This window comes from Hypanus sabinus, unplaced genomic scaffold (genome assembly GCF_030144855.1).
Source record: "Hypanus sabinus isolate sHypSab1 unplaced genomic scaffold, sHypSab1.hap1 scaffold_1721, whole genome shotgun sequence".
Classification (NCBI taxonomy): domain Eukaryota; kingdom Metazoa; phylum Chordata; class Chondrichthyes; order Myliobatiformes; family Dasyatidae; genus Hypanus; species Hypanus sabinus.
The window spans coordinates 59,452-71,159 of NW_026779806.1; the positions used below are offsets into that span (position 1 = coordinate 59,452).

Below are 11,708 nucleotides of genomic sequence, written 5' to 3' on the forward strand. Positions count from 1 at the left end.
TCTATCCCATCCTCCCAGTCCCCAATCTCCTGTTTACTATGGGTTACTAATCTATCCCATCCTCCCAGTCCCACCCTCCTGTTTACTATGGGTTACTAATTTATCCCATCCTCCCAGTCCCACCCTCCTGTTTACTATGGGTTACTAATCTATCCCATCCTCCCAGTCCCACCCTCCTGTTTACTATGGGTTACTAATCTATCCCATCCTCCCAGTCCCACCCTCCTGTTTACTATGGGTTACTAATCTATCCCATCCTCCCAGTCCCACACTCCTGTTTACTATGGGTTACTAATCTATCCCATCCTCCCAGTCCCCACCCTCCTGTTTACTATGGGTTACTAATCTATCCCATCCTCCCAATTCCCAATCTCCTGTTCACTATGGGTAACTAATCTATCCCATCCTCCCTGGTTTTGCCCATCCCTCATAATCTCTCAAGTGACCTGCCCACAAACTTCTACACAGTCTAACGGGAACAAAAATAAAACAGGGTGGGAATTCCACTTCGGAAGATGGACCCCAGTAGGTTTGGCAGGACAGGCCTTGGAACCCAATGGAGACCTGATTCCCTTCAGGCCTGGATACCTTGGTGAGTTTTCTCATTTGCACTGGACAAGACCTCCTCAGTCTGTACTTAGATAAATTCTGATAAAGGCCATCCCTCACCGGTTCTCAGTGAATATTAATATATTTATTTTTACAGAATACATAATGCATTACATTTTCCTCTCCGAAAAACCTATCAGCTCTGTTAAGTAGCTGAAGGAAGTAATGTGTGAGTCAACAGGACAGAGCAGATGCAGGAAATCTGCCGCATGTCCATGGTGAATCACACAAGCAATATCGGGTGGATTTTGACCGAGTGCATCGATACTCGAAGGGGTGAGCCGCCACTTCAGAGAGGGATGTCCAAAAGCAGAGAGGTCTAGGGAGGCAATGTCTGGGCCAGAAGCAGGATGGTGAGAGAAGGGGCAGGAAAGGAGATTTGGAAGCAACTTGTGGAAATCTTTTCCCTAGAATAGAACAGGGAAAGCTGGGAAGAAAGATATCCTGCAGACGAGTTCTGTGAGAGATCTGATGAGTTAAGTGCTCCCCACCGTCTTGATCCTTGTGGGTAAAGGCAGCAGGATGGGGCAGATTCTCCATTATCTCTGGTTCAGCTGGCGTAGGTAGGGTTATTCTCAACGTCACTGCCTTCAGAGACAAAATCCTCGAAGGGCAGGCAGTTAAAACAGAAGCGCCTGACGTCCTTCCAGCAGATCTGGCAGTACATGGCCCCACAGCCGGGGTTGGGGCAGTGGTAGGAGGTGTTCGTGGGGCCCTCTTTGCATACCAGGCACCACTTGCGGATGAACCTCTGCAGAAAGGGGAACAGGCGGTGCAGGGTCCCAGCAAACCCTCTCAGTTGCTGCCGAGGTGCAGGTGGTGGGGAAGAAATGAGCAAGTTCACTGTCTCTGGAACACCAGGCACATCCAGAATCCAGCCCACCCTAGCAAACTACCCCTTTTTCCTGCCTGAGAGGCCCCCACACACCACCCAGTCTACATAATCTGATCCTCCTTTATTATCCGCAGTCAGTTTAAATATCACACAAGCATACACACCCCTCACCAGCTTAAATACCCACCTTAACTACCACCAGTCCACATTAAATACCAGTTTCAATACCCACCTTAATTACCACCAGCCCACATTAAACACCAAACAAGCAACAAATCCTGACCAATTTCAATACCCACCTGAAGCACCTGCAGTCCACCCTAATTATCCCAGTTACTGTTAAATACTCCACTGACACCTGAAATACCCTCACTCACTTGTTGTAATTATTTACAGCTCCCTTAAATGCTACAAACATTATTAAACATTCCTGACCACCTTAAAGCCCCTCACAGACCTTTGTATCTTCAGCCCACCTTATATACCGCCAGCCTGCCTTAAACTGCCCTAGATTCCAGAATTGGTCAAATATTCCCTCTGGCCACCAGAAATGCCTCCACTCACCTACCTAAATATGCCCTTAACAATCCACAGCCACCTTAAATCCCACAATCATATTCAGTTTAAATAACACTGCATTCAATACTCTCACCAGTCTACCTTAAATACTCCAAGACATCCTAAATGCCGATTTTTCCAGCTAAATTAAATTCTGCAAATATACACACACACACTTTACATCAGTCAGTTAACAGTAGGGGTCCATAGCATAAAATAGGTTGGAAAACCCTGCCTTAGATAGACCCTCTGCCCACCTTAAATACCCCTGCTCCACAGATTGTGAAACATTGCCACAACATTATCCATTCAAATAGCAACCCCCCCCCTTCTCTCTTCCACTTTTCCATCCACCCCAAATACCCATTGTTGGCCCATCTCAAATACTCTTAACCCACTCCATTCCCCATGTCTCCTGGGAAAACCTGCTTGAAAAGGATCATTACTTTCCCCCATGTACCTGCTCTCTGACACACTTTAAACACGATCTTCCCCCCCCCCCCCACCCCACTCAGCACACAGGAGCACTCACATACACACACCTTCTGTTCTCAGCTTGTAATCTATCAGAGCCAGAGCCGCTGTTACTGAGTCCACACACTCAGAGTCCCACTTGGCAGGCAGTTAAACAAAAATAACACATCATATGGAAGGTCAATCAACTAGACCACAGATTACAGATTTCTTAAACTAAACATTGCTGTTAGAACAATGTAGAGTATAAATATACTCGAGAGTGAATTACAGGCTGAGGTCTAATACAGAGGTTCAGGGGGGTTATATATAGAATAACAGATCTCCAGGAATAGGTTACAGGCTAGGATCTAATCCAGGGATTTAGGGTGTTTATATAGAGAATAACAGATCCCTAGGAGTGGGTTACAGGCTGGGATCTAATCTAAGGATTCAGGGGGTTTATAAGAACTTAAGAGATAGGAGCAGGAGTCCGCCGTCTGGCCCGATGAGCCTGCTCCGCTGTTCAATAAGACCATGGCTGATCTGGCCATGGACTCAACTCCACCTACCTGCCTTTTCCCCAATAACCCTTATGCAAAAATCTATACAACCTTGTCTTAAATATATTTACTGATGTAGCCTCCACTTCATTGGGCAGAGGATTCCACAGATTCACTACTCTTTGGGAAAAACAGTTCCTCCTCATCCCCGTCCTAAATCTCCCCCAAATCTTGAGGCTATGTCCCCTAGTTCTAGTCTCATCTATCAGTGGAAACAAAGTTTCGTGCTTCTATCTTTTCTATTCCTTCCATAATTTTATATGTTTCTATAAGATCTCCTCTCATCCTTCTGAACTCCAGTGAGTACAATCTCTCCTCATAGTCTAACCCCTCATCTCTGGAATCAACCTGGTGAACTTCCTCTGCACTGCCTCCAAAGCCAGTATATCCTTCCTCAAGTAAGGAAACCAGAACGGCACGCAGTACTCCAGGTGTAGCCTCACCAGCACCCTGTGCAGTTGCAGCATAACCTCCCTGCTCTTAAATTCAATCCCTCGAGCAATGAAGGTCAACATCCCATTTGCTTTCTTGGTAGTCTACAGCAACTGCAAACCAACCGTTTGTGATTCATGCACAAGCACTCCCAAGTGTCTCTGCACAGCAGCATGCTGCAATTTTTACCATTTAAATAATAATCTGATCTTTCATTTTACTTTCCAAAGTGGATGACCTAACATTTGCCAAATTGTACTCCATTTGACAGACTGTTGCCCACTCACTTAACCTATCTATATTTTTCTGCAGACTCTCCATATCCCCATACATAATTTGCTTTTCCACTCAATTTAGTATCATCAGCAAACTTAGATACACTACATTCAGTCCTCTCTTCCAGATCGTTAAGTTATATCGTGAATAGTTGTGGACCCAGCACCGACCCCTGCAGCACAAAACTCACCACTGATTGCCAACCAGAGAAACACCCATGTATCCCAGCTCTTTGCTTTCTATTGGTTAACCAATTCTCTAACCATGCTAATACATCACCCCAACTCTTATGCATCGTTATCCTGTGGAAAAGTCTTTTATGTGGCACCTTATCGAATGCCTTCTGGAAATCCAAGTAAATAACGTCCATCAGTTCCCCTGTATCCACTGCACTCATTATATCCTCAAAGAACTTCAGTAAATTTGTCAAACAGGACCTGCCTTTTATGAATCAATGCTGCATCTACCTGATGGATCCATTTCTTTCCAGATGCCTCACTACTTCTTCTTTAATGATAGTTTCAAGCATTTTCCCAACAACAGATGTTAAACTAACTGGCCTATAGTTACCTGCCTTTTGCCTAAATCTTTTTTTTGAATAGTGGTGTGACATTCGCCTTCTTCCAATCTGCTGAGATCTGCCTAGAGTCCAGAGAATTTTGGTAAATTATCACCAGAGCTTCAACTATAACCTCTGCCATTTCTTTCAGTACCCTGGGATACATTCCATCAGGGCCAGGGGACTTTTATATCTTAAGACCCACAAGTTTGCTCAACATTACCTCTTTAGTGATAGTTACTGTATTGATGTCCTCACCTCCCATCACATCCATAACATCTCTCTTTGGCATGTTAGATGTGTCCTTCACTGCGAAGGCTGACACAAAATCCCCCTCAAAGCCTCAGTCATTTCCTCATTACCCAATATCAATTCCCCCTTCTCGTCCTCCACCGGACCTAAGTTCACTTTGGCCATCCTTTTCTGTTCATATAATTATTTACTATCCGTTTTTATATTTTGTTCCGTTTTCATAAGCTCTCTTCCCTTTCTTCATTGCTCACTTAGTGGTTGTTTGTTGCTTTTTAAAGTTTTCCCAGTCTTCTAGTTTCCCACTACTCTTGGCGACTTTGTACGCACAAGCTTTTAGTTTGACATCTTCTTTTATTTCTTAAGTTGTCCAAGGCTGGTTCTCCCCACCCTTACTGTCTTTGCTTTTAACTGGAATATACTTTTGTTGAGCACCTTGAAAGTTTGAAAGTCTTCCACTGTTCCTCAACCATCCCACCATATAGCCTGTGTTCCCAGTCTACCCTATTCAACTACTCCCTCATCTCCCTTGTTTAGGCATAATACACTGGTTTTAGATTGAACTATTCCACCCTTCATTTATGTGAAGCTCAATCAGCTCACTTTTTCCAAGAGGATCCCTAACCACAAGGTTGCTCATTTTACCTGTCTCTTTGCACAGGACCAGATCTAAGATAGCACGTTCCCTTGTTGGTTCAGTAACAAGCTGTTCAAGAAAGCCATCACATATGGACTCTGTAAAGTCCTCCTCAAGACTGCCTCGACCAACTTGATCAACTTGAATAACGGATATAGATATATTTAGAATAACAGATCCCTGGGAGTGGGTTGCAGGCTGGGATCAAATCCAGGAATTCGGGGGTTTAAATATAGAATAACAGATCCCTGGGAGTGGGTTGCAGGCTGGGATCAAATCCAGGAATTCGGGGGTTTAAATATAGAATAACAGATCCCTGGGAGTGGGTTACAGGCTGGGATCAAATCCAGGGATTCAGGGGTTTAAATATAGAATAACAGATCCCTGGGAGTGGGTTACAGGCTGGGATCAAATCCAGGGATTCAGGGTTTAAATATAGAATAACAGATCCCTGGGAGTGGGTTGCAGGCTGGGATCAAATCCAGGAATTCAGGGGTTTAAATATAGAATAACAGATCCCTGGGAGTGGGTTACAGGCTGGGATCAAATCCAGGGATTCAGGGGTTTAAATATAAAATAACAGATCCCTGGGAGTGGGTTACAGAGTTGAGGGTAAACTTTTCTGGCCATCACTTACCCGTAGTTGCTTCATGCGGGCCTGCATAATGATTTTCTTCCGTTGGGTCTCAGCGTACGTGATCCGCTTCCGCAGCCACTCATTATAGAGGAACAGTACTCGCTTCTTCTCACGCTGTGTGGAAAGCATCCAGCAGTCGTCAGTACCCACACATGGCAGCAGACTGATGCTCCCATGCCTGAGGTGGGGAAGGAAGCGGCTATTCTGCCTATCCGTATCTGCTCCACCAGTGTCCCATCACACTCTGGCCTGTGTCTGGTAGCTGGGGGAGAGGTAATGAGGTGGATGTGGAGTTCATGGACAGCATCATCCAGTCAAGTGGTGAGTATCCCGTCACACTCCTGATCTGTACTGTAGCAGGAGAGAGGTAATGTGATGGTTGTTAAGTCCACCAAGAGAAATGAAGAGTGTTCCGTCACAGTGTGACATTTGCTGTGTATGTGGGTGTAATGTCCTGGTTCACATCTTTATGGTTATGCTGTAGGTATTTCATTTTAGCAGTTCTGTAAGAGCCGTTTGTTCTGCTGTCAGCCTGTTTGGGTTATTGTTGAAGATAAGGGATGATGAGGAATGTGTGGATGCTGGAACTGGGGGGTGGGGAGCTTCTTTCTGGCGAGGGACACTAAGGTTGGTCTGGGGACTTTTGTTCAGCGGGAGATGAAGAGAGAAGACGCTGTGGAGAACGGGTCGTAGGATATGACCCAGCAGGAGCCCCACTTGTTCGAGATGGACTGTGTGCAACGTTCGGAAGGTGGTGTGGGTGTTCATGTTAACCAAGGGCCCAGCGCATGAGTGACAGAGAAGTTCAAGCTGAGCTCCAACTTGTGCACATTTGACTGTTTCATGAGAATGGGCCCTTTTATTTTTGTTTTCTTTACTTTCCCTTATTGCCCTAACATTGTCTCATTTTTACTATGCACTGTACCAGCAGTTATGGTCAAAATGACAATAAAAGTTGACCTGACCTGACTTGACTTAATTTAAGATGCATAAATGTAATTCCTTTAATCATAAGCAGTGTACTGTCTGCTATTTTGTGGCACCAATTTGTAACAGGGTAGTGAATGACACAGCATCCACACAACCGGGGTTTAGGGTGGGAGAGCCGTCTCAGTCTCACGAGTTTTGCGGGACCGGACAGACGCAGCCAAGGAAAGCAGTGGGGTTTCATGTGGTAAAGGCTTTGGGGTGTCCAGAAGTGTGTCACCCACAACAGGAATTCCCATCTCCTGTAGTCATGCCAATTGATCTGGTCCAAGACTGAAGGTAACAAAGTGGAAGTTAGGACTTGGGGCAGGAGGGCTCTGAATGATCTGAAGTTTACAGGGATGGGAACAACTTTTACCTGACTCTTACAGGCCCCCCACGGGAAAAAGGGAGATTTACCTTGGGAAAGCAGAAAGCGGCAATAACTCTGCGTAGTCGGTAGCTGTAGACCTGCAGGAAGCAGAAGAGGATGATCCCGGCCATGGGAAGTAAGGTGAGGTATATACTGGACTGCTTCATCTTGTGTGGCTTGGGAAGACAGTCTGGGAAGCAAGGAATGCATTATCAGTGTAGATCCGAGGCTCTCAACCAGGTCGATCCTGTTCCTCATCTTCGACGGCCGGAGTTCAGCAGTTTAATGTCCCCATTTCTTCTACTGGGTTACGGGGGCTGGAAGGAGGGGCCTCAGAGGGGTTGGAACTAAAGGGAAGGGAAGGGGGCCATTGTGGTGTGAGGCTGGAATGAAGGACCTCAGTGGGGCAGGAGTTGAGGAAAGGGGCATCACTAGGGTGGGAGTTGCAAGGAAGGGGCTTCAGAAAACAAATCTCATGACATATCCCAGTGATATTAAACCTGATTCTGATTCTGGGGTGAGGGCTAGAGGAAGGTGCTTCAGTATGGAAGGAGCAGGAGGGGCAGTGGGTGAGGAGATGGAGGGACAGGACTGTCTGCAGGAGGGGCAGTGGGTGAGGAGATGGAGGGACTGTCTGGAGGAGGGGCAGTGGGCGAGGAGATGGAGGGACTGTCTGGAGGAGGGGCAGTGGGCGAGGAGATGGAGGGACTGTCTGGAGGAGGGGCAGTGGGCGAGGAGATGGAGAGACAGGACTGTCTGGAGGAGGGGCAGTGGGGAAAACGATGAAGGGACAGGACTGTCTGGAGGAGGGTCAATGGGTGAGGAGATGGAGGGACAGGACTGTCTGGAGGAGGGTCAGTGGGTGAGGAGATGGAGGGACAGGACTGTCTGGAGGAGGGTCAGTGGGTGAGGAGATGGAGGGACAGGACTGTCTGGAGGAGGGTCAGTGGGTGAGGAGATGGAGGGACAGGACTGTCTGGAGGAGGGTCAGTGGGTCGGAGATGGAGGGACAGGACTGTCTGGAGGAGGGTCAGTAGGTGAGGAGATGGAGGGACAGGACTGTCTGGAGGAGTGGGTCAGTGGGTGAGGAGATGGAGGGACAGGACTGTCTGGAGGAGGGTCAGTGGGTGAGGAGATGGAGGGACAGGACTGTCCGGAGGAGGGTCAGTGGGTGAGGAGATGGAGGGACAGGACTGTCTGGAGGAGGGTCAGTGGGTGAGGAGATGGAGGGACAGGACTGTCTCGGAGGAGGGTCAGTGGGTGAGGAGATGGAGGGACAGGACTGTCTGGAGGAGGGGTCAGTGGGTGAGGAGATGGAGGGACAGGACTGTCTGGAGGAGGGTCAGTGGGGGGTAGGAGATGGAAGGACAGGACTGTCTGGAGGATGGTCACTGGGGGTAGGAGATGGAGGGACAGGACTGTCTGGAGGAGGGTCAGTGGGGTGAGGAGATGGAGGGACAGGACTGTCTGGAGGAGGGGTCAGTGGGGGTAGGAGATGGAGGGACAGGACTGTCTGGAGGAGGGTCAGTGGGGGGTAGGAGATGGAGGGACAGAACTGTCTGGAGGAGGGTCAGTGGGTGAGGAGATGGAGGGACAGGACTGTCTGGAGGAGGGTCAGTGGGTGAGGAGATGGAGGGACAGGACTGTCTGGAAGAGGGTCAGTGGAGTGGAGGAGGTGGAGGGACAGGACTGTCTGGAGGAGGGTCAGTGGGTGAGGAGGTGGAGGGACAGGACTGTCTGGAAGAGGGTCAGTGGGCGAGGAGATGGAGGGACAGGACTGTCTGGAGGAGGGTCAGTGGGTGAGGAGATGGAGGGACAGGACTGTCTGGAGGGGGGTCAGTGGGTGAGGAGATGGAGGGACAGGACTGTCTGGAGGAGGGTCAGCGGGTGAGGAGATGGAGGGACAGGACTGTCTGGAGGAGGGTCAGTGGGGTGAGGAGATGGAGGGGACAGCACAGTCCAGAGGAGGGTCAGTGGGTGAGGATATGGAGGGACAGGACTGTCTGGAGGAGGGTCAGTGGGTGCGGAGATGGAGGGACAGGACTGTCTGGAGGAGGGTCAGTGGGTGAGTAGATGGAGGGACAGGACTGTCTGGAGGAGGGTCAGTGGGGGGTAGGAGATGGAGGGACAGGACTGTCTGGAGGAGGGTCAGTGGGGGTAGGAGATGGAGGGACAGAACTGTCTGGAGGAGGGTCAGTGGGTGAGGGAGGGACTGGACTGTCTGGAGGAGGGTCAGTGGGGGGTAGGAGATGGAGGGGACAGGACTGTCTGGAAGAGGGTCAGTGGGTGAGGAGGTGGAGGGACAGGACTGTCTGGAGGAGGGTCAGTGGGTGAGGAGATGGAGGGACAGGACTGTCTGGAGGAGGGTCAGTGGGGGGTAGGAGATGGAGGGACAGGACTGTCTGGAGGAGGGTCAGTGGGTGAGGAGATGGAGGGACAGGACTGTCTGGAGGAGGGTCAGTGGGTGAGGAGATGGAGGGACAGGACTGTCTGGACGAGGGTCTGTGGGTGAGGAGATGGCGGGACAGGACTGTCTGGAGGAGGGTCAGTAGGGTGAGGTGATGGAGGGACTGTCTGGAGGAGGGTCAGTGGGTGAGGAGATGGAGGGACTGCCTGGAGGAGGGTCAGTGGGTGAGGAGATGGAGGGACAGGACTGTCTGGAGGAGGGTCAGTAGGTGAGGTGATGGAGGGGACTGTCTGGAGGAGGGTCAGTGGGTGAGGAGATGGAGGGACTGTCTGGAGGATGGTCAGTGGGGTGAGGAGATGGAGGGACAGGACTGTCTGGAGGAGGGTCAGTGGGTGAGGAGATGGAGGGACAGGACTGTCTGGAGGAGGGTCAGTGGGTGAGGAGATGTAGGGACAGGACTGTCTGGAGGAGGGTCAGTGGGGGTAGGAGATGGAGGGACAGGACTGTCTGGAGGAGGGTCAGTGGGGGGTAGGAGATGGAGGGACAGAACTGTCTGGAGGAGGGTCAGTGGGTGAGGGAGGGACTGGACTGTCTGGAGGAGGGTCAGTGGGGGTAGGAGATGGAGGGACAGGACTGTCTGGAGGAGGGGGGGGGGGGGGGGGGAGGGGGGGGGGGGGGGGGCAGGAGGGTGAGGAGATGGAGGGGACAGGACTGTCTGGACGAGGGTCAGTGGGGTGAGGAGATGGCGGGACAGGACTGTCTGGAGGAGGGGTCAGTAGGTGAGGTGATGGAGGGGACTGTCTGGAGGAGGGGTCAGTGGGGTGAGGAGATGGAGGGACTGTCTGGAGGAGGGTCAGTGGGGTGAGGAGATGGAGGGACAGAACTGTCTGGAGGAGGGTCAGTGGGTGAGGAGGTGGAGGGGACAGGACTGTCCAGAGGAGGGTCAGTGGGTGAGGAGGTGGAGGGACAGGACTGTCTGGAGGAGGGGTCAGTGGGGTGAGGAGATGGAAGGACAGGACTGTCTGGAGGAGGGTCAGTGGGGTGTAGGAGATGGAGGGGACCGGACTGTCTGGAGGAGGGGGTCAGAGGGTGAGGGAGATGTAGGGACAGGACTGTCTGGAGGAGGGTCAGTGGGTGAGGAGATGGAGGGGACAGGACTGTCTGGAGGAGGGGTCAGTGGGTGAGGAGATGGAGGGACAGGACTGTCTGGAGGAGGGTCAGTGGGGGTGAGGGAGGGGACTGGACTGTCTGGAGGAGGGTCAGTGGGGGTAGGAGATGGAGGGACAGGACTGTCTGGAGGAGGGTCAGTGGGGTGAGGAGGATGGAGGGACAGGACTGTCTGGAGGAGGGGTCAGTGGGGTGAGGAGATGGAGGGACAGGACTGTCCGGAGGAGGGTCAGTGGGTGAGGAGATGGAGGGACAGGACTGTCTGGAGGAGGGTCAGTGGGTGAGGAGATGGAGGGACAGGACTGTCCGGAGGAGGGGTCAGTGGGTGAGGAGATGGAGGGACAGGACTGTCTGGAGGAGGGTCAGTGGGTGAGGAGATGGAGGGACAGGACTGTCCGGAGGAGGGTCAGTGGGTGAGGAGATGGAGGGACAGGAACTGTCTGGAGGAGGGTCAGTGGGGTGAGGAGATGGAGGGACAGGACTGTCTGGAGGAGGGTCAGTGGGGGTAGGAGATGGAAGGACAGGACTGTCTGGAGGATGGTCAGCTGGGGTGAGGAGATGGAGGGAAAGGACTGTCTGGAGGAGGGTCAGTGGGTGAGGAGATGGAGGGACAGGACTGTCTGGAGGAGGGTCAGTGGGGGTGAGGAGATGGAGGGACAGGACTGTCTGGAGGAGGGTCAGTGGGTGAGGAGATGGAGGGACAGGACTGTCTGGAGGAGGGGTCAGTGGGTGAGGAGATGGAGGGACAGGACTGTCTGGAGGAGGGTCAGTGGGTGAGGAGATGGAGGGACAGGACTGTCTGGAGGAGGGTCAGTGGGTGAGGAGATGGAGGGGACAGGACTGTCTGGGAGGAGGGAGTCAGTGGGTGAGGAGATGGAGGGACAGGACTGTCTGGAGGAGGGTCAGTGGTGTGAGGAGATGGAGGGACAGGACTGTCTGGAGGAGGGTCAGTGGGTGAGGAGATGGAGGGACAGGACTGTCTGGAGG

The 11,708-nt window shown here is 51.4% G+C and overlaps 1 protein-coding gene across 1 annotated transcript; it reads right to left on the reverse strand.

Moving 5' to 3' along the window:
- Positions 1 to 733: 733 nt before the first annotated feature.
- LOC132387307 (E3 ubiquitin-protein ligase DCST1-like) lies at positions 734 to 7,305 on the reverse strand. The gene is made up of 3 exons (XM_059959664.1): positions 7,195 to 7,305; positions 5,809 to 5,922; positions 734 to 1,411 (listed from the first exon to the last, which is right to left on the reverse strand). The coding sequence occupies exons 1-3, from the start codon at positions 7,276 to 7,278 to the stop codon at positions 1,160 to 1,162; spliced, it is 450 nt and encodes a 149-aa protein (XP_059815647.1). The 5' UTR covers positions 7,279 to 7,305; the 3' UTR covers positions 734 to 1,159.
- Between the last annotated feature and the right edge of the window lie 4,403 nt (positions 7,306 to 11,708).